The sequence below is a fragment of the Salvia splendens genome, chromosome 17 (assembly GCF_004379255.2).
Source record: "Salvia splendens isolate huo1 chromosome 17, SspV2, whole genome shotgun sequence".
Classification (NCBI taxonomy): domain Eukaryota; kingdom Viridiplantae; phylum Streptophyta; class Magnoliopsida; order Lamiales; family Lamiaceae; genus Salvia; species Salvia splendens.
In genome coordinates this window covers 967,975-994,030 of record NC_056048.1, presented here as the reverse complement: position 1 = coordinate 994,030, position 26,056 = coordinate 967,975, and the positions used below count along the sequence as shown (strand labels likewise).

General features: G+C 40.0%; 8 protein-coding genes across 11 annotated transcripts; 3 read left to right on the top strand and 5 right to left on the bottom strand.

The window, feature by feature from the left end:
* Nucleotides 1–250: 250 nt before the first annotated feature.
* LOC121775375 (basic leucine zipper 61-like) lies at nt 251–2,077 on the bottom strand. The gene is made up of 5 exons (XM_042172455.1): nt 1,973–2,077; nt 1,768–1,796; nt 902–992; nt 604–791; nt 251–269 (listed from the first exon to the last, which is right to left on the bottom strand). The coding sequence occupies exons 1-5, from the start codon at nt 2,075–2,077 to the stop codon at nt 251–253; spliced, it is 432 nt and encodes a 143-aa protein (XP_042028389.1).
* Nucleotides 2,078–2,728: 651 nt separating this feature from the next.
* Nucleotides 2,729–4,620, top strand: LOC121774184 (ras-related protein Rab11B-like). Its single transcript, XM_042171100.1, has 2 exons — nt 2,729–3,295; nt 4,077–4,620. The coding sequence occupies exons 1-2, from the start codon at nt 3,069–3,071 to the stop codon at nt 4,495–4,497; spliced, it is 648 nt and encodes a 215-aa protein (XP_042027034.1). The 5' UTR covers nt 2,729–3,068; the 3' UTR covers nt 4,498–4,620.
* Nucleotides 4,621–4,741: 121 nt separating this feature from the next.
* On the bottom strand, nt 4,742–6,970 carry LOC121774183 (probable E3 ubiquitin-protein ligase ZFP1). Of its 3 annotated transcripts, none has more exons than XM_042171097.1 (6): nt 6,917–6,970; nt 6,661–6,732; nt 5,533–5,924; nt 5,296–5,394; nt 5,054–5,182; nt 4,742–4,940 (listed from the first exon to the last, which is right to left on the bottom strand). In XM_042171097.1, exons 3-6 carry the CDS (start codon nt 5,908–5,910, stop codon nt 4,806–4,808), a joined length of 741 nt encoding a protein of 246 aa, XP_042027031.1. In that variant the 5' UTR covers nt 5,911–5,924; nt 6,661–6,732; nt 6,917–6,970; the 3' UTR covers nt 4,742–4,805. The 3 variants fall into 3 exon arrangements, with proteins under 3 accessions (XP_042027031.1, XP_042027033.1, XP_042027032.1); XM_042171099.1 differs by having other exon boundaries at nt 5,105–5,182; nt 6,917–6,965; XM_042171098.1 differs by lacking the exon at nt 6,917–6,970 and adding an exon at nt 6,862–6,880.
* A 2,365-nt stretch (nt 6,971–9,335) lies between these two features.
* LOC121773977 (glutamate receptor 2.3-like) lies at nt 9,336–11,392 on the top strand. The gene is made up of 4 exons (XM_042170887.1): nt 9,336–9,663; nt 9,761–10,299; nt 10,380–10,692; nt 10,964–11,392. Exons 1-4 carry the CDS (start codon nt 9,429–9,431, stop codon nt 11,167–11,169), a joined length of 1,293 nt encoding a protein of 430 aa, XP_042026821.1. The 5' UTR covers nt 9,336–9,428; the 3' UTR covers nt 11,170–11,392.
* Nucleotides 11,393–13,972: 2,580 nt separating this feature from the next.
* LOC121774915 lies at nt 13,973–15,392 on the top strand. Its single transcript, XM_042171821.1, has 2 exons — nt 13,973–14,190; nt 14,705–15,392. Exons 1-2 carry the CDS (start codon nt 14,017–14,019, stop codon nt 15,236–15,238), a joined length of 708 nt encoding a protein of 235 aa, XP_042027755.1. The 5' UTR covers nt 13,973–14,016; the 3' UTR covers nt 15,239–15,392.
* Nucleotides 14,618–17,612, bottom strand: LOC121774914. 2 transcript variants are annotated; one of them, XR_006045066.1, is made up of 6 exons: nt 17,474–17,612; nt 16,546–16,925; nt 15,926–16,144; nt 15,796–15,821; nt 15,448–15,719; nt 14,618–15,289 (listed from the first exon to the last, which is right to left on the bottom strand). XR_006045066.1 is itself a non-coding variant. In XM_042171820.1 (4 exons), exons 1-4 carry the CDS (start codon nt 16,888–16,890, stop codon nt 15,518–15,520), a joined length of 792 nt encoding a protein of 263 aa, XP_042027754.1. In that variant the 5' UTR covers nt 16,891–17,446; the 3' UTR covers nt 15,346–15,517. The 2 variants fall into 2 exon arrangements, 1 of the variants encoding a protein (XP_042027754.1); XM_042171820.1 differs by lacking the exons at nt 14,618–15,289; nt 17,474–17,612 and having other exon boundaries at nt 15,346–15,719; nt 16,546–17,446.
* Nucleotides 17,327–20,618, bottom strand: LOC121774913 (uncharacterized exonuclease domain-containing protein At3g15140-like). Its single transcript, XM_042171819.1, has 6 exons — nt 20,340–20,618; nt 20,060–20,262; nt 19,032–19,112; nt 18,420–18,560; nt 17,997–18,120; nt 17,327–17,678 (listed from the first exon to the last, which is right to left on the bottom strand). The coding sequence occupies exons 1-6, from the start codon at nt 20,589–20,591 to the stop codon at nt 17,481–17,483; spliced, it is 999 nt and encodes a 332-aa protein (XP_042027753.1). The 5' UTR covers nt 20,592–20,618; the 3' UTR covers nt 17,327–17,480.
* A 3,166-nt stretch (nt 20,619–23,784) lies between these two features.
* Nucleotides 23,785–25,451, bottom strand: LOC121774025 (homeobox-leucine zipper protein ATHB-52-like). The gene has a single exon (XM_042170940.1). It carries the CDS (start codon nt 25,311–25,313, stop codon nt 24,780–24,782), a length of 534 nt encoding a protein of 177 aa, XP_042026874.1. The 5' UTR covers nt 25,314–25,451; the 3' UTR covers nt 23,785–24,779.
* Between the last annotated feature and the right edge of the window lie 605 nt (nt 25,452–26,056).

Below are 26,056 nucleotides of genomic sequence, written 5' to 3'. Positions count from 1 at the left end.
TTACCCTTATAAGTATGCTAACATGTAATATTGGCACTAATAGTTAGGTAGAGCCCTACTAAACTATCTTTGTGGATAACAATCTAATATTGATGGTTGGATTTACGAGAATGAATCACCAAGATTAAAATATATAAATGTCAACTTTCTTTATAAAAATGTCAACCATGATAAAAACATACGAATGTCATCAATTTGCATCATATAAATGCGAACCGAGTTTAAATAAGATATTGTATTGACATTATTGTTATATGTTGACATCGTATCTGAAACATCGGTATCGTTTGAGTATCACCAAAAGATGTCAATTTGTACACAAATGAGACAATTGAAAAAAGTTAAAACTTCGTGATTTAACATTTCACTTTCAAATCTTTTGTGACTATTGGAATTTGTCTAAATTTCACAGATTAAATGGGTTGTTAATTGGGTGTGTATATCACTAAATTTGACTAAATTTCATAGTTTCACGTAGATTTTAATGAATTAATTGGGTGTGTAATCCAAGAGAAATAAACGAGTGAAAGGTGAGCCTCATCCCTACTATATTACAAAATTTATAATGCAATGAATTGAGTTAATAAAAATGAGACTTCTGACCCAAGACGAGCTGAAATATTATAGAACATTTTTTTATAATTGAAAAATAGAATATGGTTACCATCTTTGAATATTTTGTCTTGAGCCAATGTTGCTAGCCTCTGCTTAATAGCAGAGTTATCCACATTCAATAGCAGCCTTTGATGGTCCAGAAATGCTACTGTTGGCGACAATGCAGATACCTCTGTCTATAATATTATCATAATTACTTTTTTGGCAATTAATTAGCATGAAAAGAGAAATAAACATTTAACTATGAAATAAACATTTAACTATGTTATTTAATTATTTGATGTGCCTGTAATGTTGTAACACTCCTTTCAAGCTCGGAAATGTATTGCAGCTTTCTCACTCTTGACCTCTGGGCTGACTGCCTGTTTGCCATGATTCTGCAGGAGAGTTTAATAAAATTATTACTATTATGCATATTAAAATTGAATAATTGACAAAATACTTAACATAATGAATATTGCTTCCGTCCACTACCAAAACTATTTGCAGTGGACAATACAATATTTACAAAACATTTTTTCAATATTTATAGTGGATATGAGTCATGTCTCGTTTAATAGAATGTGACTAATTTTAATGTGCAAACCAAAATGAAAATACAAACAATTTTTTTTTGGAGAGAAGGTGTAAATATTTATTTATCTAGATATACTAATTAATAGAGGGATCAATTTGTTGGGTTACAAACCTATCCCACAATTGGATGAGTGAGGGAAGTTGGAAGGTGTATATAATTCATGTCCAACCCCAATTAGTTTGAGGCCTTTTGGGAGTGACCCAAAAACAAATTCGTGCGGGCTTGACCTAAAGCGGACAATATCAAACTAATGTTGCAGTCGACGATCCTAACACAATTTAATATTTTCTTCTTCCTTTCAAGCTAATAGAGAAAAATTAATTTTAGTCGACGATCCTAGCACAATTTAATATTTTCTTCTTCCTTTCAAGCTAATAGAGAAAAATTAATTTTAGTGTATTTTGCTAAACAGAAAAAAATGAAATGAAATATAAAAGAGAATAAAGTACGAAAAATTAATATGGTCGATTTTTGTCAAAATAAAATTATTCGTTTAAAGATTTCAAAAATTATTGATTAAATTTGCAATTTATTAAAAGAAAAACAGTGACAAAATTAATTTAACAGAATTTTACCTTTTGATTCGCTTAGGATCTCCGGGGGGCTTTGCCGGAAGATTTATTTATCTGCGGCGCCTCCGCCGCTTTATCGGAGCTGTCGACCTCCACCGGTTCAGCCTTTGGCTGAACGCGGTGGAGCTCCGTCGCGGCCCTCTTCTCAATCCCTTCGTTCGGACGGCGTGGAGGGGTTGACGCTGGACGGATTCGACTACGATCCGACCGCGACGAGCTCGTCGGAAAACATGTTCCGAAGCTCCTCGTCGTCGATCGGATCAAACCCGCCGCCGTGACCGTCCTCAGTGAATGCAAAGTAAAGAGTGCACATGGGGTGTAATTTAGTCCTCAGTGTAATTTCAGTATTTTCTCAAATGCAAAGAGTGCACATGGGGTGGACATATGATACTAACATGTGCTGCACTGCCCTAACCAAATATTACTACAATCAATATTCTGGAAATGTATAGAAATAGTAGTTTTCTACTCTGAATCTACTTAAAATTTTCGAAAAGAAAAAATAACAAACTCTATATTTTTTTAACTAAATTCATCCATTATGTTTTTGATTTAATAGGCTCGCTCTCTATTAAGCCACTCTTCCTTTTCATCGAATTTTTCTAAATACTGTTCGAAATGGAAGTACTTAGTTCATTTATACAAAAACTTTACTATTTAAGAGGGTGGGTGTGACAGGTTAAAATCCTTCAATTGGATCGATCCATATTCACATCTAGTGATGCATTTATAATTTTGAAATTGCATTTCATTGTAATACTACTGAATTTACTTTATCCTAATATTATTATTTAATTTATCATAATATTAAATTTACTTAATTATAATTGTCATTGAATAACACATGTGTCATTTTAGTAAAAAAAAATACATAGTCATAATATAAAATTCACAGCATTGTAACATAAGATGTACTCCATCATTAAATGCAAAATTAAGTGAATTGGATCAAATTCTATGAGAATCAAGACTTAATTAAACTGTAATAAAATAATTCTGCATACAATAGTTTCTCATTTCAACATACCATTGAACAACAAAGACTATTGACTATTCACGATTCTTCAAGGATTTTATACATATACATGGAGTTCATTAACTCTGGCATCAATGGCGCTAAATCTACAAGAATTTTGCTTCGCACTACGCATTCATCGCTCTTTCCCACTTACCATCTTCACAAATCCCCACAAATCTCTCGGGAAATTCCCTACGATATTGCAATTTGCAAATCCAAATCCAAATCCAAATCCAATCGATATATATATACACACACATACACGCACGCATTTGGATAAGCGGAGATGGCGGGCGGCTACAGAGCGGCGGAGGACGACTACGACTACCTCTTCAAGCTGGTGGTGATCGGCGATTCCGGCGTCGGAAAATCGAATCTGCTGTCGCGATTCGCTCGCAACGAGTTCTGCTTGGACTCCAAGTCCACCATCGGCGTCGAATTCGCCACGCGCAGCATTCGCGTCGATGATAAGGTCATCAAGGCTCAGATTTGGGATACCGCCGGCCAGGAACGGTAATCGTTCTTCTATTTTCTCATTTCTCTTCTCAATTGGGGGAAGAATTAGGGTTTTGGGGATTCGAACAGATTGATTTTCGTTTTTGTTGTATTTTCCAAACGAATTCGTGATTTTGTAGAATGTAGATCAGGTTGATTTGATTGGATGTTTAGCTGATTTAACAGTAGCAGAGATTCATTGATTGATGTTTAAGAATGAAATGTGATTTGACTTTTTGGTTGTATAAATTTGGTCAGTTTTTTTGCTAAAACACGTTTTCACTAATTTTTTGCATTTTCATGATAATTTCCCTCATTTTGCGAAAAGTTTGATTTATGTTTTGCTTGATGTGACTTGGCAAGAGAATGATGACTCAGATTGCCAAATTCTTACGTGGATTTAGAATTTTCTAAAAAATATAAAAAACATGAATAGTTTAAGAATTCGACGAGCTGACTCATCGTTTTGGCTATTGTTCCACTTGACGTGACTTGCCAACAAAATGACGAGTCAGATTGTCAAATTCTTAGGTGGATTTAGCGTTTTCTGGAAAAATATCGAAAATGTGAAGGTTGGGAACATATAACACGATTAACCTATTAGTCTATAGTATAACGTAAATTCGAAACATTTTTTCTAGACAAAACCGTGTGTCACGCTCATCGTTCCAGACTATGTACGACGGGACATAAACTTCTCGGTTTTCGAAGAGAAAATGCGTAAATTCAGAATATTTTCTAGAAAATGCTGAAAGTTAGTATAATATAATCAATTTGTTATCATTTCTTATGCCTCTAGATATCGCGCGATCACCAGTGCCTACTACCGAGGCGCGGTCGGGGCGCTAATCGTGTACGACGTCACCCGGCAAGTAACTTTCGAAAGCGTCGAGAGATGGCTGAAGGAGCTCCGAGACTACACGGACCAGAGCCTCGTGATCATGGTGGTTGGCAACAAGGCGGATCTGCGCCACCTCCGGGCTGTCTCGATCGAAGACGGGCAAGGTTTCGGCGAGAGGGAGAAGACCTATTTCATGGAGACATCGGCACTTGAGTCCTTGAATGTTGAGAATGCTTTCACGGAAGTGCTCACACAGATATACTCTGTGGTCAGCCGGAAAGCTCTTGAGGTTGGCGACGATCCGGCAGCGCTTCCAAAAGGTCGAACCATCAACGTCGATGCTCCACCAGTCAAAAAGATCGGTTGCTGCAACGCGTGATCCCGGAATTCATCTTCAAATTAAAGAACAAGTGAACAGAAATTACATGGATTTGATTTTTTTGCTTTTGTAATGTATGTCGAACTACATATTAATATCTATACCTACAAGCCTTTTTACATTGTTCGGTTTGAATGAATCCAGTCTTATGAATGTTGTTCGGTTGAATGGATTCAGTCCGATACACGATACTTCTTCTCGGGATAGTGTGGTGGCAGCTAAAATACTGTATTTCATGATAACCACAACAAACAAATGTATATACAAAAATGAATGCTCTTGATGAGGTTCGAACGTTCCGGCCAATGTCAATCGACTCTAAGGGCCGGGGACATGCATAACGGGCAAGTATTATGGCCCAGCAACCACCTCTTTATGCAGTGCTTGTGATATTCATGGCTACATTCAAGGGTTCCGATATTTTCTCCGGCCTTGAACTCGTCCTAAACATAGAAAACCGGAATCAGTCACAATAGTAGATGATCATATATAACTAACCAAAATCAAAACAAGAAGCAACACTGAGAATGAATATCAGACAGCAGTGGAATAATACCAAGCATATGACACATTCGTCATGAGTTGGCAACGATTCATACGTTCGTACATTCAAATTACGTTCAATGAACTCTGACGATAATCCGATGCTGACATTGCCTATCATTTCTGCCAATGCAAGAAGCTCCTGCAAATATAATGCCAAAACCAAGTCCTTAGGAAAACTCATTAGCAGTCAGTCGGGATTTCCTTCGACATATCCAGGACGCGTTAAATTAGAGCAATAAACTCCCTTATTACCTCATACGAGTTACCACCTAAATAGTAACGCGGAACTTCTAGCTCATCCGCATCTTCATCTACTTCAGCATGGCCAAGAATCTCGGGAGCCACAACCTCCTAAACATGGCCGCCAACACGAAAGGTTCGAAACAATCACCATAACTTCATTTAGTCCATCTCAAGAGCATAACTTATGACCAACAGATATATCTTGAAAACAAGAGGTGAAGTAGCAAGGGGGATAAAAAATGTTACATCTTCTGGCACTGCTTCTAAACGAGGAGGGTCGTGATGTCTGATATTTGGATCATTTACGTTTACTATTGGCGGAAAAGGGGCAGGAAATGTAGGCCAAAAAACCACTCCTCCATTTGGCAGTACCGTATACAAATAATAATGATAATAATGGTAATAATGGTGATAATAATAGACGAATGGTGGACCGGCAGCTGTGCCATAGAAGACAGCAGCACTATATTGATATACTGCAATCAGAGGAACAACTAGCTGTAGGTTAGGCGGAGGGACATTCGGGACAATGGGATTAGGTACGGGAGGATGAGGCTGAGGCTGAGGGTGTTGCTGGCCAGAGCCTTGACCTGTTTCTGGATGGTGTATGTTCCGATTCTCCATATCTAATCAGGTGCCTATACAGAACAGATACAAATTTAGCACGGTCAGTTTACGCCTTTACTTCAATCAGCAATATCTCATAGTTTCCACTCAGGCCGGAAGTGCTTTTGGGGAAACATCCTCGTTTACATTATCACGTGTCTTAAAATCGAGGGTGAAAGTAAATATGCTCAAAATCGACAAAACTTAGCTGCAAACAATCAACATGTATAATTAACTACTACTCCAAGATACAGTCTCAACAAGTATCAAGTCCGGTAGACTCTCTTAAGTCCTAGTATGATCCTTTCAACGAACCAAATTAACCGTTACTCCAAGAAACGAGGCATCTATAACTCATCATTATATCAAACAGAGGTGAAATTAAATGTGCTTAAAATGGTGAATTGCAGAAACTGCAAACAATCAACACATATAGCTCAAAAAGTATAAAATCCCGAAACTCTCTGAAGTCCTCGTATATCCATTCAACGAACGAAATTAGCCGTCACTCAAGAAACCAAGAATCTATAACACTCATCAGCTCTATCAACTAATGCTTAACAGAAACAGGGCAAACAGATCCATCTCTGCTAATCTTTGTTGCAAGATAATTTCTACATCTACATTTCATTTTTTAAGTTAATACAGCCACAGACACATAATTAAACAAGAAATTGGTTGAATTCAACATCTAACAGATATGAAACATATGATTAAATGCAGTGAAAATGCAAAACAGAAATTTAAAAAAAAAACGAACAAACTAACCTTTTGCAGCTTCCAATCTTTGATTCTTCACAAGCAATCAATTAAATAGCCAATTACAGCTCCTGCGATGAACTGAAAAACAGAAGGGGGCGGAAAACCCTAATCAAGATGCATGAAATGAGTAGTGATTATTGATCATCTAAATAGTGAAATGTGTGTTGAAAACTGAAGTAGAAAACTATCGGAAAAATCAAAAACTACATTTTGAAATGATTTCTTGATCGAATTGAAGGGTGAAGAGAGGATAAAAGATTACCGAGGTGAATGAAAGATGGGGTTTTCTGCAATTTGGAGGGAAAATGGATTTGAAAGGAAAATCACAAATTAATTATAATTATAAGGTTTATATATAATTATGCTTTTACCGTTAATTGATGCGTTATTATGTTTTAATTTTTCAGTTTCTCGACGAAATTTCATCAGTTCCATCCTATAGAGTGGATATGACTGTCAAGGGTATTTTGGTAAATACATGTGGATGGGTTGAGCTCAAAACTTCGCGTTCAGAAACGAAGCAGCGTTGATTGATTTGAAAGATATACTATAACAGCATCCACGATCCACGATGGGGCGGACGATAGCGCGCTCGATGCATCGGGCGCGCTGTCATTGTGGGTGCGCGGACGATGCATCGTCAGTGCCCTAAGCTTAGTCCGCGGACGAAGGGCGGATGATAGGACATCGTCCGCGCCATCGTCCGCCAACTGTGGACGACGCGGACGATGCAACGCATTTTAGTTTTTTTTTTAAATTTGAAAAATTTTGTTTATATAAATACTCCATCCTCATATTTCATTTGTAACTTTTCGATTCACTTTTCAACTCTCAAATTTTGTTTATATAAAACCTATAGGGCGCCCCTTAGGGCACTCCAGTGTAGGAGGAAGGACAGGAGGATAAAATGCTGACGTGGCGATGCATAGGGCGGGCTTTATGGCGCCCCACTGTGGATGCCCTAAGGAGCGTGCACTCACAATGCGTGTGAATTGCGGCGGGGTAGTGCGACACGCCTGCAGAAGAGTGTTTGTCTTAATTTTTGCATGTGATTTTCGAATTTTGTTATTAGACATGTTTAATTTTACGTTGTTCGTAGTTCTCTCTGTTTTGGTGTTCGGAATGGAATGACTTGATTACACTTAGAGCATCCGTAATGGGCGGACGATGGCACGCCCGATGACGCGCATCGTTCGCGCCATCCATCGTCCGCACCCATTGCGGGTGCGCGACATAGGGCGCGGACAATAGTCGAGCCCTATACTTCGGCCATCGTCCGCCCCATTGCGGCTGTCGCGGACGATGGCCGCGGACGATGGTCATCGTCCGCGCCATCGTCCGCCCCATTGTGGAGGTCGCGGACGATCGACCGCGGACGATGGCACGCGGTTTCGTTTTTTATAAATACCGTTCATTTGTAACATTTCATTTCACGCGATTTCATTTTCGAAACTTACATTTACATAATTACTACGAAATGGATTCAAGTCCCAATAGTCCTACGTTTAGCGCTGGGGCGCATTGGCCGGGTACAGAACCCGGCGATTATCGTTCGTTCGACACCAACACCCATTACGATCCCGATTTCAGTACGGAATCGTATGGGTTGTCTGACATGGATCCCGATTTTCAGTACGGACTCGTTACTTGTTATTTGAAAACAGTTAAATTAATTAAACAAAACAATAAAATGATGATGTGGCGCGGGCGCACCTTAGGGTGCCCCACTGCAGGTGGGGAGGTAGGAGGATAAAACTGCTGACGTGGCGCGCCATAGGGCGCGCCTTAGGGTGCCCCATTGCTAATGCTCTTAGAATTGCTAATACGTTTTTAAGTCAACTAACCGAACAAAAGCATGAATAGTTAAAATTATATGTTAGGTAATTATAGATCATCGTTGTCTATTTTATTGCCTTAAGCTACATGTTAATTATTTTTTATCATATACTACTAGTATATCGAATTTCACATCAACGCATACATTAAACAATAAAGTCGTAACCCACAAGAAACATCTATCACAAGAATAACCCTTGTGACAATTATTTTTTATTTAAATTTTCATGATTTATTATTTAAATTCTAGAAAGGGTTGGACTAATCACAATTTGATCAAGTTTTATGAATTATAGGCAATTAACCTTTTCAAAATGAAAATATTTTTATTTTATTGTATACCTCCTAATTGGGTGGGTCAAATTTTCTACGGACTCTTAAGAAAATTTAAATTAGTCAATATTCAATTGGGTTAAAATTACTATATAATTAATTTTGCACGTGACATTATTAAAAAACTCACTTTTGGACTTTTAGAATATGATAAATATAAATTAATTATATGATTTTCACATAGTAGAAATTTCAAATTTCAAGTTGGACAAAGTATGAACTCAGCTTTGAACTTTTGAGTATATACAGAAGCTTTCTCAAACAGATAGATGCAAAGGTATCTTGAAGAGTTAGGGGATTTTCTATTACATTTTGTTTATATGATGGATTTGAATATGGTGTGAAACATGAAATTAGTCTCTTTGAGTAAAAAAAAAGGTCGGTAATGTCGTTATCATGATCTCTCTCTTCCCCTTTTTGGAAAGTAATTTTATCTCGTGGCAAATCCAGAGCCATAAAATCTCCACCAAGTGTCTGAATTCAAGCAAAGTTTGAGCACTTATTTAAGGGAATCTGGAAAATTTGATTCCTTTCAAATCTCTGAGGATTTCATCTTAGTTATCTAAAAAAACTCATGTTTTTATCTCAGTTTGAACTATATAGCAATGGAGAGTTCAAGACTGTGTTGCTTTGCTTTGCTTATCTTGATGAGCTTTTGCATTGATTTGTCGAAATGTGGGAATGCGAACGTAGGAGTGATTCTTGATCTCGATACGCCTCTTGGAAAGATGTGCAAGGCTTGCATATCGATGGCAGTCGAGGATAGAAACTCTAACACCACGGTGATCGTGCCTCACTTCAGGGACTCGAGGGGCGATGTCGTTGCTGCAGCTTCTGCTGGTGATGCTATGTTGCTATTCAACTTGTGATATGAAACAGTTTGGATTAAGAAAAAAAAAAGGACTAATTTTGTTTAGTTTTTTTTTTGTTCTTGCAGCTATCGAACGAGTTAGAGGAAATTCATCACTTGCTCGTGTGCTCAGAAACTTTGCCTCCAAAGGGTTAAGTGGCGATTTTAGCATAACCAACGGTGAGCTGCAGCCGTCTGCGTTTGAGGTAGTGAATGTGATTGGAAAAGTGGACAACAATGTAGGATTTTGGACAGAGAAATATGGGATTTCAAAGGAAGTGAAGTTGGATGGTGATGAGGCGGTTTACACAACGGAAAAGTACAATCTTCGAGGCATCTTGTGGCCGGGGCAAACGAGCAACGTGCCTAAAGGCTGGGAGATTCCAGCAAGTGGGAAGAAGTTGAGAGTTGGAGTTCCTGTCAGAAAGGGATTCAATGAATACATCAAGGTTGTAAGGAATCAAGAAACTAATGTTGTTGAAGCAACTGGTTTCTGCATTGATGTTTTTGAAGAAGTCATCAGATCATTGCCTTATACTGTTCCATTTGAGTATGTTCCTTTGGAGACCACGGATGCATGGAGTGTCGAATATTACCACGAATTCGTTTATCAAATATATCTCGATGTAAGCAAGCGTTGTTTAGTCATGATTTTTTTCCATTGATCACTTGTTCATTGAAGTACTAATCCTTGTGTCAATGACAGAGGTATGACGTTGTTGTGGGAGACGTGACCATTTTAGCGACCAGATCAAAGTATGTTGATTTCACCGTCCCTTACACTGAATCTGGTATTGCCACTGTCGTCCCGATCAAGGGTGACGAGAGGAAGAGCGCTTGGATATTCATGAAACCTCTAACGACTGCCCTATGGCTGACGATTGGGGCATCTTTCATCTTCATTGGATGTGTCGTGTGGGTTCATGAGCATCGTGTAAACGAACATTTCCAAGGCCCACCTGGGAAGCAAGTCGGGATGATCTTCTGGTTCTCTTTCTCAACACTTGTTTATGCACATAGTAAGTGATGTATATAGTCCTTACAAAGATGTATCAATTCATAACTATCTTAAAATGAGAACTTTGAAAACTATGAGTTGGTCGTACAAAACGTATCAGTTGCTCCAACTAATATGTTTTGTGTTGCAAACTGATATGATTTGTGCCATCAACTGATAGGTATTATGCTTCTAACTAATAGTTCTCATTTTAGATAAACCGCTCTATAGTTCTTGACCTCATTTTTGTCATGACTTTAACTAGTTTGAAGTTTTGACTATTATTATGACAGGAGAGAAAGTGAAGAGCAACCTAACAAGATTTGTGGTGATTGTATGGGTGTTCGTGGTGCTTGTTTTGTCATCGAGTTACACTGCAAACTTGGCATCCATGCTAACAATGCAGCAGCTCAAGTCGACCAATATGGTAGTGCATTTATGGTTAAGGAAAAAGATGATGCATCAAAGCATTAACAAACTAGTGGAGAAATGGATTTAGCATAAGGTTCATTGCACAAGGAAGATTCATAGTTGAGTTTGAACTCTGCAGTTGCTGGATTCATCAAGATTCTGTTGCGTTTTAACTGTTAAAACGCAACTGCTGTTAGAAATGGAGATAGATGTATTTTTTTTCTTACTTTTTCCTTCTTTTAGAATTCTCTACGTTTTTGTATTTTATTTAATTTGATGTATTTATCTAAAAATATCTTTATTTTTGTACCATAAAAGTCTTGATATTCTCAATTAGGAAAAAAATATTCAATCAAAACTAGGAATAGGGGTGGGTAAAAATATCGAAATACCAATATACCTAACTTCTCGTATCGGAAAAAATATTAAAAACACTAAATTTCCATATAGTGAGATTTTCGATAAGATAAGATACCTTACTCAAATGTTTTGGTAGGATTACCGTATAAATTTTCATATACCGTGGTATACCGACGCATACCTTACTCAAATATTTTGGTAGGATTACCGTATAAATTTTCATAAATCGCGGTATAATGTCGCATACAGAGATTTCAGTATATACCGTAAATTACAATACCGTACATATACCGACATCAATATAATATTTATATATTATCTAATATTATGTACTCCCTCCGTTCCTCATTAATTGTCTACTCTTGTTATGTTCGTCCATCCCATATTAATTGTCTACTTTCCCTTTTTACCATAAATGGTAAGTATGTCTCACATTCCACTAACTTATTCCACTCACATTTTATTATAAACTACTCCCTCCGTCCCCAAAGAATATGCACTTTGTGTTCAGCACGAGTTTTAATACAAAATTGATAAAGTAAGATAAAGGTAGAGAGAAAAAGTAATGAAAGTATTGTTTGTGGAAAAGAATTTCCAAAAGTATTGGCTCGGAGTGGTGGCCGGGCAAAGAACTCGTCGTGACCAATGAGTACGTTTGGGGCCGACTCGAAGTGGTGACTCACGGAGTGGTGGCCGGGCAAAGAATCGACCGTGACCAACGAGAACTCGGAGTGGTGGCCTGAAAAAGAACCAGCTGTGAGCAACGTGGTCGTGACCAATGAGGACGTTGGCCTTTAAAGGAGGGTCGAATGTTACGGACTCAATTCCCACATTGGTTGTGAGAACAACTAGTGTGACGTATATAGCCTAAATAGGCTATGTCTCCTAACATGCTAGTCTTTTGGGATGAATTCTCCTGTTTGGTCTGTATCGAGGAGAACGTGTCTCAACACCGAAATACGCATGCCAGATCCGCAAACGGTAGTCAGCAACGGCTTCCAGGATCATCGAGAGATGTCTGCCTTTGAAACCAGTAGTGAACTAGCCTTTCCGCGCCACCAGGCAGTTTCTCCACTCCCAATGCATGCAATCGATGCTTCCTAACATTCCTGGGAAACCGTGAACCGCACCGTGCATATCTAGCAGTCTCTCGCACTCATCAGGGGTGGGATTTCGTAGGAACTCCCCACCAAATATTTCCCAGATCCCCTTACAAAACTACCTGAGCACCGTTAGGCTAGTCGTCTCACCCATATGTAGGTATTCGTCGAACATATCAGCCGGTCCGGCGTAGGCAAGCTGTCGAATTGTAGCGGTGCACTTCTGAAGAGTAGACAGCCCGATTCGGCCAGTGCAATCACTTCGGAGGGTGAAGCACCGGTACCGCTCCGCCAAATTCGTCGCTATATGGTTGAAGAGCCGTTGCGACATTCTGAATCGCCGACGGAAAATCTCGGGTGGATAACGGGGTTATCCACAAAGTAGTCCGCCATTAGATGATGGTGCGCTCCGCTATGGTCTCGTTGGATGGTCCGACGACGAGTAATCGCACGAGGAATCGCGGCCTCCGCGCTCGCCGCATCCTCCGCGCGGCGTCGTTCTGCACCTCTTGAATCAGAGAATTCTACTCCTCGTTCCACAAATCGTCCATTTTAAATACCAATGGAATCCACAAATTTTAGTGAGAGAATGAGCAAGTGAAGAATTGGAATGGTGTGAAAATAATGAGTGAAATGAGGTGTATTTATAGGTAAATTAAATTGAATTTTAAAAAAAAAACAAAAACAATCGTCCGCCCCGCCCCGCCGCAAACCGCCCCCACTATAGGCCGGCGCGTCCTCGCACATTTCTCGGCGGAAGGCCTTCCGTCCTCTTTTTTTGTCCGCTTCGGGGCGGACGTCCCGCCTTTCCCCGTCGGGGCGGCAGGCGCGCCTATACTATAGTGGACACTCTAATTCTTGATTTTAGTGCGTGTTTGGACCTTTATCTTAATTGATGGTTTTGGGTTCATTCAAAATATCTTTAAAATGATTCTTCATACCTCAACAGATGTCTAATTAGCTTTAGATGTGCTCGGTAATATACATATGGGTTTTGGGACCATTCTATTTTCATAACATTAGCCTCCACTTTTTCTATATTATGTAACTACCAATATTTCAATCTAGTTTTTTCTCCCTTTTACTTTATCAATTTCACATTAAAACATGCGTCTACTGCTATTAGCCTAAGATGGAGAAAGTATTACTAGTATTTAAGATTTGCATGGAAAGGGACATGAACTACAATTTACTACTAACATTCACCTAATCCATTCAAAGACTGTAATTAACAAAAAAAGGGGGTCGATTTTCTCAACAATTACCTCACTGATAGTAACATTCACTTCACTTTATGCATAAACATGATCGGCGGCGAATTACTTGTAGATTATTTCAAGCCACCTTAACGTAACCTAAACCTAACCAATATATTAATCAACAGCTGATTAATTACATAGGCAAACAGTGATACCTTTATGGATCATAAATGAAGGATCACAAACTAGGTTCATCTAAGACTAGGAGATTCAGCAATGGGGTCGACATGGGCGAAAGAAAACTTGGATTTCGTTCTAGTCCCCGCTGGTATACTGATCATGGTCGGATATCATTTGTTTCATCTCCACAGATGCATCAATCGGGCTGAGACCACGGTTGTCGGATACGAAAACCACAACCGGAGACTTTGGGTGTCGCGATTGTTGGAGGTTAGATATTGTTTTAGTTAGTCTGTGTCCCCAATTCAAGTTGAAAAAATCGTCCTCAACGTACATTTTCACTTTAGAGACGAAAAAATAGTTTCATTCATGTCCCACCTTACGAGTCACCTTTTGCCGGAGTCTTGAGAGTTTAGGGTTATTTATGCACTTTTACATTGGATGGTGCAGTTACGGGCGAGGTGACTCGTTATTTGGTGCTGGATAACATAGATCGAACAATTTTCGAAGCCAATGATTTTTAAGATTAAAACATAAATTGGGGACATTTTGGATAAACATGGAATTCGGGTCCTTTTAGTAGTACTATGGAATTGAATTTGAAGGAATTGTATTCTAATTTCAATTCCAAATATTTTGTTCGGTAAAAATTAACTGTTGTGCGTGTGCGCGCGCAAAATGCAATGTGTGTATTGTGTGTTTTGCAACTATTTGGAATTCCGAATATAAATTCCAATTATGTGACTTTTGCACAATAACTAAGCTTAGATGAATAAATTTGCAGGTTGAAGTAAAGGATAGAAATCAAGCACTTACAGTGACAGGGAACTACTTATTTGCAGCGATGTCTCTAGCATCCATCGCCCTTGTTCTCTGCTCGTTGCTCGTGGCGTGGATTGGAAACTCGTACAACAACGAACCCGTAGCAGCGAGAGTCTATGGAAACATGAGTCCAACCATTATTTACACCAAATACCTGGCAATTCTCACCAGCTTCGTGATTGCCTTTGTTTGTTTCGTCCACGCATCAACGAGCTTCCTTCACGCCGGTTTCCTCATCAGCTTGCCCAACTGCGTAATGCTCGCGGGCAATGTCGAGAATGCAGTCATAACGGGATGTAATTTCTGGGTGGTCGGGCTCCGATCGCTCTATTTAGCCACCAATTTGATGCTGTGGATTTTTGGCCCGATTCCGATGTTTCTCAGCTCAGTGATCACAGTGACGCTTCTGCAGTTCTTGGATAGGAACACAACCCCACTGCCTCAGTATGCTCGGCCACTGAGTTGCGACCCTTACACGAAGATCGACGATCACTGAGCCTGAGGAGGAAGATCGATGGACACTCGATTTTCTCGTGTTTTTCTTGTTCTGTGGCACATGTATTATTGCTTCATATCATAGTCAAAACACAAAGGAAATGGCAATAACAATAATACCAAAAATTTCATATAAATAATTGGGAAGTTTGTGATTCTTCTCTAGTGTGAAGCTCAATGATTCTTCATATACAAATAGAAGACACAAACCTGTCCACTACCGAATCACGACACAGAGTTCTCGAATTCTACGAATATGGCCGTCCAATCGCCGTATCTATTACTGTGTTTCATCGGAGCTTTGATCCTCGGTGGCACTCGTTAATCCAGAGTCATCATCTGGTCTTGGTGGCGCTTCGTCCTCATTCTCGGATTCGTCCATTAACGAGTTGAAGGCAAGCTGGCCGGAGTAAAGAAGCAATCCGAGAGAATTGATACCAAAAACAAACGTAGCGAGGTAGCACAAACCATTGATGATCGTCCTGCGCAAGAGTTGATCAGAAAAACAATTAATTTAGTTCGAATAAGATGATTCACGTAGCAGTACAACGAAATTACCTTATGGTTATGGTTATCTGTCTAACCTGGAAACGGAAAATCACACAACAGTAGCATTAGAATTCACGTGAACGAACCCTTCCAAATTTGTTATCTCGAGCAATTTCTAAGAATCAAAGAGAAGACATACTGAATAATTATCTGGAATTGTTTGGCGGTTGAGAGCAGCTTCGATCGTGGTCGTGAATTTGTACAGAATGAGTGCGAGCACGCCAGCTGCTACTGCGCCCAAAAACGCCTGAACTGGCGAAGGCGGAGACTTGCTATCAGCTGGCGAAAGAGTAACGGATTTCAAGCTATCCAACGCCTCCTCCTTGAGCGATTTCTTTTCACCAGATGATCTAAATTTCTGTTTCAAAAAAATCACCAGTTATTATTTGAAATCTGTACAAACTCTGCACAAATCACCAGTTAAATGTGGATTCAACAATGTATACATTTATAACAATTCTCTCATTCACAAAATAAACAAGTAAAATTAACTATGTATATCATATATTTACACATTGCTAAACTATTCCAACAAACATATCTCAAATTTTAACACATTCAATAAACTAATATTGGAATTACAAATTTATTAGCCAGTTCAATACTAGTGATTATGATAGCTTTAATCATCAATTATTAATATAATTAGATTAATTTATCGAATCAATTTAAAAATAAGAAAACTCAGCTGCGACTTTTATCAAACAGAATATATGCAGAATGAAGGAAATTCTAGAGAGAGAAAACCAGAAACATTACCGTCTCTTTCGCACACTTGGCGCGACGGCGGAGGGAGCGGAAGAGGAAAATCGTGATGGCGCCGGTGAGGAGAACGCTGGTGGCAGTTTGGAGAGGTGTGGGGTCGTCGTCGGTGGCGAATAGTGGGGAAATTGAGGGTGGGATCTCGACGGGGCCTTCCTCCGGCGGCGAGCTGGCGGTGGTGGCTTCGGATAGCTGCGCAATCGATATTTTGGGGGCGGAGCAGCGAGTGCATTGTTTGGTGGATTTCAGGGGGGAATTGAGGGAATGCGAGAATGGGAAGGGGGGGAGGAGGTGGATTGTGGCGGAGAAGAGGCGGAGCTGCTGCTGCTGAGAAAGCAACATCTGGTGGTGGGTGATTTAATTCTTGGATAATTTTGCTGTTGAATTTCGAGATTCTATACATTAGCGATACAATGGCGGTACTATCTTGACAGCGAGTGGTACAAGTGTTAAAAGGCTTATTTCAATACTTGTATGAAAGAATGTAATGGATACAATATTGTTAGTCAGAGAATGGACGACTCAAGATTCTTTATTTTTCTAAAATATACATAATTAATAACAATTTCCTATTTATCCAAAGTGATGGTGCCTAATTTATTAATCGAAGATAGAAGTCGTCTTACAAATTAAGCCAGTATTTCCTTTTGTACCAAGGAGTAAATTTCTTGATGAAACTCATCAACATTACCTGCATCTTTTTTATCGAAATTCTATTTAGCATGTACATGTATTACACAAATTCTTTCACTTTTTCGACGGAAGTCCAACTGTCACGGGCAACAAAATCAATAAGTTAGCATAATTTATGTCGAGTACATGCTTGATAGACTCCTCCCCCGGATTTCTCTAGCATACGTAAATCTCGCTCAAAGTGCTAAACATTACTCTCGAATATGAGTGGTAAGTCGACCTCATTACTTACCGGGAAACTAGACGCGATTCTGAAAGAGAAATCTGACAGCGCTAGGCGAGCTGTGACTTCTTTTCGCGGTAATATGCATGAAGGCGCCATCTGTGAGCATATGCTGCAACACTCTTGCAATATTTTTTGAATCGTCGATGCCAAGATGGTGGCTTCCTAATGGTTTTAAACGGAGTTCCCTCATCATTGAAAGCATTCCCGGTGCCTGCATCCAGACAAGCAATGTCCAAGTGAATATGGACAGACGTAGCAAGAAGCAAGGTCTACAAGTGCAGTAAGCCATCGTCCTTCAACAACATAATCATACAGCACCAACAACATATATTTTGGGACTGACATAAGCTAGGATCAGGCTCTGTTATATGGATTCAACAAGTGATGCATGAATTCACAAAGGTATTGATTTCCATCAAGCTTGGATATATAAGGGGGTCAATCAAGTCACTAAGACAAGCTAGTAAGGAAAAAATATGAATCTTGATTACCAGATTGACACTTGGAGCATAGCATGTAGATTACTCACCCTTCGGTTGTAGAAGTTTAGGTAGATGTCCTTGAGATTGATCCATTCCATAAAATATGGTGGAAGCTCCATCCCGGATACTTCACATTGCTGGGGTACTTTGGTTTTCAAATCCCAATTCCCACTGGTGCATGTGACCAATTGCATTAGTCAAAACAATATAAGCAAATGAATCGAACTAATTCAAGAATGCCACAATAATCGTGCCATTTGGAACTATCAAGGGTTTCCTGTTCAAGCAAAAGAAAACGAAAAAAATAAAGTAAATAGAATTACAGAGCATATGAATCATCAAGCAAAGAAGATTTCATAGAGGTATAAAATATTATCATATGATAATGCAAAGGCACACTCATCAACCAAACAGCACGACTTGCATTTGTATATTTTCCAAGAATATAGATATTTCAGCAAGCAGATCACCAAGTTACAAATGCTGCACCATTGAGACGCCCATCTCCCTCTTCGTCCCATAACCTACTACCCCCATTTCGCTCCACTCTCAGCCAACTTTCAAATTGTTCAATGACCTCGGGAAACGTTATGGCTGTGTCATGCCAGACACTGCAAACATCACATAATTTGGATAAGTTTTTGAAGCAAGCAACAATGATCAAAATTATGCATCTTGTGATTATCTCTTAGAAATATAGGAGGCTAGGAGCTAATAGAAGAGAGAGATAAGAAGAACAAAGCGGCTGAAAAAATAATCATGTCAGATAAGTGGCAGTGAAGGCTTGTACATACACTGTAGTCACACAAATATATGGAAAAGGCTTCAAACTCTATGCCTGCATATACTTTTGTGGATGAAGCTGATGAGCATAAAGATATTAATTTGATTGGGTCTGATGAAGGAGAAGAGGACCAGCATTTGAGTGACGATGAGATAATTTAGTAATGTGTTCTATGTAATCTGCAAAGACAGTCCTTAAATCCACATAATCCATGTTATAACCCTCCAATGCAGAGCAAAAGAAAATAATTGAATCTAAGAAGAATAATAGAACGAAGTTCTTGAGAGAGAGACCATACCGGTCAACCCCGAAAGCACCATACTTTCCCTCAATGTACTCATTTATTCTTTTCTCACTCATCTTTGTAGGCCTTACGAACCTGAAGAAGTAATGAGAAAGTACAGAAAACTGATAAGTAGTGAGTTAATCTTGATAAATACCACGGTGCATGGTATACAACCAATGCTTGCCCCAGATTTAGCAGCAGAAAAAGTCAAACAGCACCCAACAAAATATACAAACAAAATCATGTGATAGATAAATCATAAGGTTGCAATGGTGAGTCCGAATGAAGGCATCAAAAGGCACAGTTCCTTGTGATGGAACTTGATGAACATGGATGTGAATACCAGCTCGACGTTTGATAAAAAGAAAACATCTTATTCATGATAGAAGGATGGTGCGGAAGGGTTATAGTAAGGAAGCAAGTTGGTGGCTGAAGGAGACGTGAGCATCTTGAGCATAGGGAGGAATCTCAAAGCAAAAGAATTTCCATGTGAAAAGGAGACTATGAGGGGGTGTTTCCTCTAGGTGATGTGATGGATTGATTAATTTTGAGCTTGTTTGATCATCCAAAACCTTAGAATACTCAATCCTACGTTTAATCTATCACTCAAAATAAACATTAAACACCTCCTTCAAAGACACAGCCCCATTTATCGTCAATCTAATATATCGCGAAATTCTCGTTTTGAATGATTTTAGAAAAAAGGTTCCGTGAATGTGAACCTTTTTTTGCATTCTACAAAAGGGAAATACGACAGCACGCCAATTCTCATGGCGTGTAAACCTCCGTCTTCTCTTTAAACACGCTTATAGACACTGAAAAACGCTGTTGGCATTGACATGTTTACCTTCATACAATACAAAAAAGGTGGAACCGCTTTTCTAAAATCACCCAAATTGGGAATTTTTCCCTAATCTATCACCCAAAGTGACCATCCCCTCAAAGCAAATTAACAAGCTAACTATCTAGGTACAAGTAAGCCAACACCAGGTACAATCACACACAACCATCTATCCAATTGCAGGAAAAAGGTCCGTTACCTGTGAAACACATCCACCACATCCAAAGTTTTCGCATCAAACAACAGCACAGGAAACTCCAGAATCTCAACTTTGCCCTCTAAATCGAGCACCAGAAAGTAATCGAACTTTTGTTCCCGGAGATTCCTCAGCTCCGGAATTCCATCCCGCAGCTCAATCGAGCAGCTATGGCAGAACTTCTCTACATGCATAGAATCATCCATCTACACAAAATCACTGCCCATTATTCAACTAATCTATCAATTAGCAACATGTTTCGAAAGGATTCGAGCGTGTTTACCATGGTGCATTTGCCTTGGGTGTAGTACAAGCACATTGGCTTCCAGTTTGAATTTCTGCGCATTGTTGGAATTTCTGATTGCGTGAGAGTAGACGGCGCGGATTCTTCGATTGAGGCGCAGCAGCGAGTGATTGATGGCTTGAATTTGGGCTGATTGATGGAAGTGGAGAGTGAGGAGAAGTGGAGAAAAGGCGGCGGATGAGGAGAGAGAAGAGGAGCTCGGCGAAGCAGGGGAAGGCACCGAGTGGCCATGGCCGTCGAGCTAAAATTAAAGCATCCTCATCCTTGCTCTCGTCAAATAGCACGGATTTGGCCTGAATTTATTAATTTTTTATTCTCTGCTCTTAAGCAAAAGCACAACACCCACATCTCTCTTTCGTAAGGACATACTCAAGGGTCCTACCATTCTATTATTCAATTTAAATAAAAACATTTCCACAATATTAAAATGCATTAAAAATATCCGGAATACTATTACAAATTAAAAAAATTAAAAAATACATAATTAAAATACTAAAAAATTAAAATTATATAATTAAAATCCTAAAAAAATAAAAAATACATAATTAAAGGCTAAAAATACCTCGTGGAAGACTATTCCTCTGGCCCTATCCTCAATGTTCTTCCGAGACCCCGTATCATTGTCAAATGTGAATCAAGTTGCTCGAGGGTCATATTTGACCTATCGGTCAAATTGAGTTAGGCCAAAAGGGTCCACAATGAGTTGGTGGGGGTTAAGGTGGCACAAAGGGAGCGGGGGCTGATGGAGTCGCGGCGCTACGGCGGTTGGTCGTCGCCATCTTCCTTCCTTGCGGACGGCGTTGGGAACTGCTCGGGCCGGCTTCGGGGCTACCCACACTACCCTAATTAAAAAATAAATTAAAAGTATGGTGAAAACGGATATAAATTTTTCGGAAGTGGGAAAATATTTTTTATATATTTATTCGGATTTTCAATTAAAATCTTATTTTAAAAAAAAAGAGAGAGAGAGATTGCCAACGGCATTGCCGTTGGCCAATCAAGAAACGCCACGTCAGCTGCTCGCTGGCACGGACGTGCTCGATGCATCGAGCAGCGCCGTGCCAACGGCAAGAGCGCAGCGGCGAGCAGGGCGGTGCCGCGCCAGCGGCACGGACGCCGTCCGTCGGCGCGAGCACCGCTGCGGATGCTCTAAGGGCTTCAAAGATGTTTTTATATTTATAATTTATAATTTACTTATTTAAATAAATATTTTAATTTTTTTATTTGTTAAATAATTTATTATAGGAAACATTGCTCATATTTAGGATAAAAATAAATATAGTTTCCGAATATTTTATTTGTTGCAGTGTACTTCATATTCTTTGTAATGTTGGATAAATAACGTTCAGCATAAAACACAACACTATTTTATTAGGTAAGTTTTGTTTTATATATAGAGTTGCATATAAAAGAAATGGATATGTGTTTTTATATCCATCAATATAAATTATGAAATTATATAATTTCTAAAATGAAAGATTTATGCACTTTTCTCAATTAAAAAAATTGCTTAAATATATTCAAAATTATATTCATTTTATTTTAATATGGTTGGGGAAATATGGCAATGTCAACTGTCAAGTGGGATATATGATTGAATTCTTGCCATGATGAGGACTAAACCTTGCAGTGTGCAGCAATGAGGAAGAAAATGCACTTCATTTATTATTTGTGAATTTGATGGAAATATAGATGAATTTAATTATCTCTCCTCACCTAATATAACCTCTTTTGAATCATGAATTTTCAAAGGAATATAAGTAAATTAGTAGTTTTTTTTTTGGAATATGTGTTAAATTATGATGTGAAAATGTATGGATTCAAAATTTGGACTGTTTGCTCTTTATTGGTTGAACTCAACACCGGATTTGGGGGAAATACTGTAGATCTTCAAATCACGATCTAAGGGCATCATTAACCCGTCTCCATTTCCGGCCCAAGTCCCCTCCATGTCATCATTCCTTTACAGTTGCGGCCCAAGCCCCAACTGCTGTAACCCTGCAGGTTGCGGCTCGGGCCGCAACTAATAAATGACACTATTCACAACTCCAACCTATTTAACTCGTAAACGCAATTCGTTGAACAATTGAAACCGGAAAAATGCATTGTTCATTAGAAATTAACATTACATTACTAGACGAAGCAAATTTGAAATACAAGAAACCCGGGCAACGACTACTACTTCTTCATTTGGGCGCGAAGGTAGGCGATCATCTCACGGTGCAACTCGATCTCCTCGTCCGACATCTTCGATGTATCCCTCGATGTCAACTCCGTCAACTGGCTCATCCGCCATGTAATATTCATCTCCAACAAAGTGTCGGCCATCTTATCCAGAGACGGATTGGTCGGCGGTGGCACCATAGCGGAGTTGCTCGCAGCTGCCTTCCCCTTTGCTTTCCTCTTGGCCGCCTTTGTTCCTATCGGGCGGCTCTGAATGCTAGGAGAGGAGCAGAAGACATCGTCGTCCGTCACGTTGAGGTCGATCGCCGGACCTCCTTCGCTCGAAGAGTAGTTTCCGGAGGCGGAAACTTTGGTTCTCTTCGCCGCACCTGTTGCCGCCGGCTCGGCACCGCTGGTGTACTTCGGGCTCTTCTCGACGAGCTTCCAAACTTCAAAGTACTTGAAGGTCTTCTTCCCGTCAGTGAAGAACGCATCCTTCACCTTCTCGACGAGGTCCGCCTCGCTGTGCCCGCTCGGCCACATACGGACTACGTTGGCCCACTTTCCGTTCCACTTGCTCATATCCGCCTGGACCCGGCCCCAATGCTTGCGCAGCTTCACGTAGCTACGCTCGATCGACCCTTCCGTACGGCCAGCGTTATATTTCTGCGCAATCTGCCCCCAAAAAGCCTTGCCGGTCTGCTGGTTGCCGATGATAGGATCCTCGGCGACATCGATGTAGTTCCTCGCAAGCCACAATGTCTCGTGCGGAGTGTACTTCTTCGGCCCATCCTCCTCCCCGACCTTCTCCTTTCCCCGCTCTTGAGCGGGCTCCATCTCACTGAGCTCGAACTCTTCGGTGTTGACCGACGATGTAATGTCGACGTTGCTACCGACTCTCGGACTAGGTTGTGTCTGCGATGGTTGTGACGACGGTATGTACCAATTGTTCGAGTTAACGAACTCCTCCATCTCACGTTGATCGCCGTTGAACCAATCCATTGGCGCCAAAACAAAGGGTATAATAGAGTATTGAAATGGAACGCGGGATTGAAATGGATGGAACGCAAGCTCGTATTTATAGACATCGAATTAAAAAAAAAATTGGATTTGCGGCCCGGCCCGAAGAGCGTGTAACGCTGGGCCGGGACGCGGGACATTCGGCCCGTCACCGTGCAACCCCGTCCCGGGCCGGGACGCGGGACGCTCCCCAGGCCGGGAACGCGGCCCCGGGACGGGCCTGAGCCGTGCCGCCCTTCCGTGTAATGCATGGGACGGGCCGGGACTCACGATTTGCGGCCCGGCCCATGGCGTTACAGATGCTCTAAGGGTAGAAAGCAATTCAAATGCATTTCGCGCCGATCTCGCTTTCATATATAAAAATAACATTAAAGATAAATTAATTAGTTTTAATTTTTTTTTGTTATAAGAGAGGCAAACCATGAAAACAAGCCACGATCTAGTCAGTTCGAACATATACAATCCTCAAACAATCTCGACAGTGAACTCAGTGCCCCAACACAAGAATTCACAATCCCCATTTATTTTAGTAGACAATATCAAAATATAACATCCAATCCGTGTCTAATATTGAATAATAGTACTGTGTTTTATCAATATATCTTCGTGAAAAACCAATATCAATATATCTCGAGTTTCAACCTTTCTTCAAGAGGAATCCAAGTACAAAAGAATTTGCATCCTTCATAGAATCGAATACCATAGTGGTTCACCAAACTTTTACATGATGAATATTCCACGAATTCTTTTAACTAAGATCGAAATCAACTCTAAAAAATTCTTATCTACCTTGCCACATATATATTCCCAACCGAAAGAACAAAACAAACAACCCAAATATGATCCAAATTAAGTCCAACAAATGACCAAAAAATCATAAAATTTTGTCAAATTCATATCCCTCCCATAACTTTAAAAACAGTCGCAAAACCATGAAGTTTCTCAAACACCCTACTGCAAAAAAATCCGATCGTCTGCGTGTATATATTGTAGAGTTTTCAAGCAAACATCGTCGTTTTCTTAATATGTGATGACATCGTTTAACTTACTAATGATGACCAGATACAATTTCACAAAATAAAATCATGGTTTTTCGACTTTTAAAGTTAGAATTTTAACAAATGATTTTTCTGATAATTTACCTGATTAAATTAGTGAGATCGACTCAATTATATATTATATGAAACTTTATTGGAACTAAAAAGATAAAATAAATTTTAAAAAAAAGTTGGTTTATTATACCCAATAATCTCTTTCATTCACAACTTCCGAAACCGGCTTAGCCATCAAACAAGCATACAGCTCTTCCACATTCGGCCAATTAGCCGAGCAGCCGACGTCCTCATTGAGGCTCGAGCTGCCCCCTCCGCCGCCCGTCTCGTCGCAGCAGCTCGACAGCTGCGACGAGACGGGCGGCCCGCCCCCGCCCCCGCCCCGAGCCGCGCCTAGCATGTCCTGAGCCCGCCTCAGCTCGGAGCGGAGCAGGCCGACCTCCTTCTCCAGCTCCCTCTTCTCGGCCAGCGCCGCGTCGAGCCGCAGCTGCATGGCGCCGTGGTCGAGCTCCAGGCTATGGCTCTTCCACCGCGCCCGCTTGTTCTGGTGCCAGATGGCAATCTGCCGGGGCGGGACCCCCAGGTCCCGCGCCAGCTGGAATTTCCGCTCCGGCTCGAGCTTCTTGCCCGAGTCGAAGCTGGCTTCCAGGAGCCGAACCTGCTCCTGGCTCAGCCGCTTCTTCTGGATTTTGCATGTTTTTGAGACCTGAGGGTTCATTTTATTTTTTTCTTCTTTTTAAAATTTTTTTTTTGGGATTGAATATGGGATTTGGGGAGTGTGTGAGAGAGTGTATAAATAGGGAGGAATGTCAAAATTGGTGATTGTTGTGGGAAGGCAAGTACTAATTAATGAGTATTTAAGTGGGGGTTTGAAAAAAATAGGGATTTGGGGTTGTTTTATTTAATTAAATGAATAGATATAGGTGGTGGTGGCTGACTTCTCATGCATGAGGGAACTGTTTTCACGTGGGTTTGGTCCTACAATGGAAAGTCTAGAAATAGTCTATCTTTTTTATTGTTTATTATTCTATTCTTGATTTTAGGGTTTGTGGGGTTGGGGTGGGGTTTGGGATTGGGATATTTATATTCTAATTAATAAAATAGGTTATCTAGTTGGGATTAAGATGAATAATTGGGTTATAATATAGCAATACAGATCGAGTTCCAAGTTTGGAGCATGAACTTGGTTTTGCTTTAAATGAATTTGAATTAATAAGATGGATATATGTGTATTATACGTAGTAGTTTGCTTTTGTCACTAGCATAAAATAGAGTTGGTTACACAACTGTAGTAACAAGATCATGTCCATTTATTTATGGAGAATTGGATAAGATAAAACTGTTTGAATAGTTTGTGTTACTGTTTTTAAGTTGAAGTTAGTTAATGTGTGGTTCAATTGATGACATGATGTCTGATTGAAGGTGTTGCATGTAATTTTTGTGCAAATATATCAGATAAGA

Bases quoted from the DNA above. Each gene is read 5' to 3' on its own strand.
- LOC121775375 (XM_042172455.1), bottom strand. From the start codon at position 2,077: ATGTGCACTCTTTACTTTGCATTCACTGAGGACGGTCACGGCGGCGGG. The intron at 993-1,767 runs GTAAAATTCTGT...ACTCTCCTGCAG, and splicing joins GATCCTAAGCGAATCAAAAG to AATCATGGCAAACAGGCAGT. The intron at 792-901 runs GCACATCAAATA...ATAATATTATAG, and splicing joins GGAGTGTTACAACATTACAG to ACAGAGGTATCTGCATTGTC.
- LOC121774184 (XM_042171100.1), top strand. From the start codon at position 3,069: ATGGCGGGCGGCTACAGAGCGGCGGAGGACGACTACGACTACCTCTTC. The intron at 3,296-4,076 runs GTAATCGTTCTT...TTATGCCTCTAG, and splicing joins GATACCGCCGGCCAGGAACG to ATATCGCGCGATCACCAGTG.
- LOC121774183 (XM_042171097.1), bottom strand. From the start codon at position 5,910: ATGGAGAATCGGAACATACACCATCCAGAAACAGGTCAAGGCTCTGGC. The intron at 5,183-5,295 runs GTAATAAGGGAG...TTATATTTGCAG, and splicing joins TAGGTGGTAACTCGTATGAG to GAGCTTCTTGCATTGGCAGA. The intron at 4,941-5,053 runs GTATTATTCCAC...TTCTATGTTTAG, and splicing joins ACGAATGTGTCATATGCTTG to GACGAGTTCAAGGCCGGAGA.
- LOC121773977 (XM_042170887.1), top strand. From the start codon at position 9,429: ATGGAGAGTTCAAGACTGTGTTGCTTTGCTTTGCTTATCTTGATGAGC. The intron at 10,300-10,379 runs GTAAGCAAGCGT...TGTCAATGACAG, and splicing joins TTTATCAAATATATCTCGAT to AGGTATGACGTTGTTGTGGG. The intron at 10,693-10,963 runs GTAAGTGATGTA...TTATTATGACAG, and splicing joins AACACTTGTTTATGCACATA to GAGAGAAAGTGAAGAGCAAC.
- LOC121774915 (XM_042171821.1), top strand. From the start codon at position 14,017: ATGGGGTCGACATGGGCGAAAGAAAACTTGGATTTCGTTCTAGTCCCC. The intron at 14,191-14,704 runs GTTAGATATTGT...ATAAATTTGCAG, and splicing joins GGGTGTCGCGATTGTTGGAG to GTTGAAGTAAAGGATAGAAA.
- LOC121774914 (XM_042171820.1), bottom strand. From the start codon at position 16,890: ATGTTGCTTTCTCAGCAGCAGCAGCTCCGCCTCTTCTCCGCCACAATC. The intron at 16,145-16,545 runs GTAATGTTTCTG...TTTTTGAAACAG, and splicing joins CCAAGTGTGCGAAAGAGACG to AAATTTAGATCATCTGGTGA. The intron at 15,822-15,925 runs GTATGTCTTCTC...TTCCGTTTCCAG, and splicing joins CAATTCCAGATAATTATTCA to GTTAGACAGATAACCATAAC.
- LOC121774913 (XM_042171819.1), bottom strand. From the start codon at position 20,591: ATGGCCACTCGGTGCCTTCCCCTGCTTCGCCGAGCTCCTCTTCTCTCT. The intron at 20,263-20,339 runs GTAAACACGCTC...GATTTTGTGTAG, and splicing joins CCCAAGGCAAATGCACCATG to ATGGATGATTCTATGCATGT. The intron at 19,113-20,059 runs GTAACGGACCTT...TTACTTCTTCAG, and splicing joins GTGGTGGATGTGTTTCACAG to GTTCGTAAGGCCTACAAAGA.
- LOC121774025 (XM_042170940.1), bottom strand. From the start codon at position 25,313: ATGAACCCTCAGGTCTCAAAAACATGCAAAATCCAGAAGAAGCGGCTG.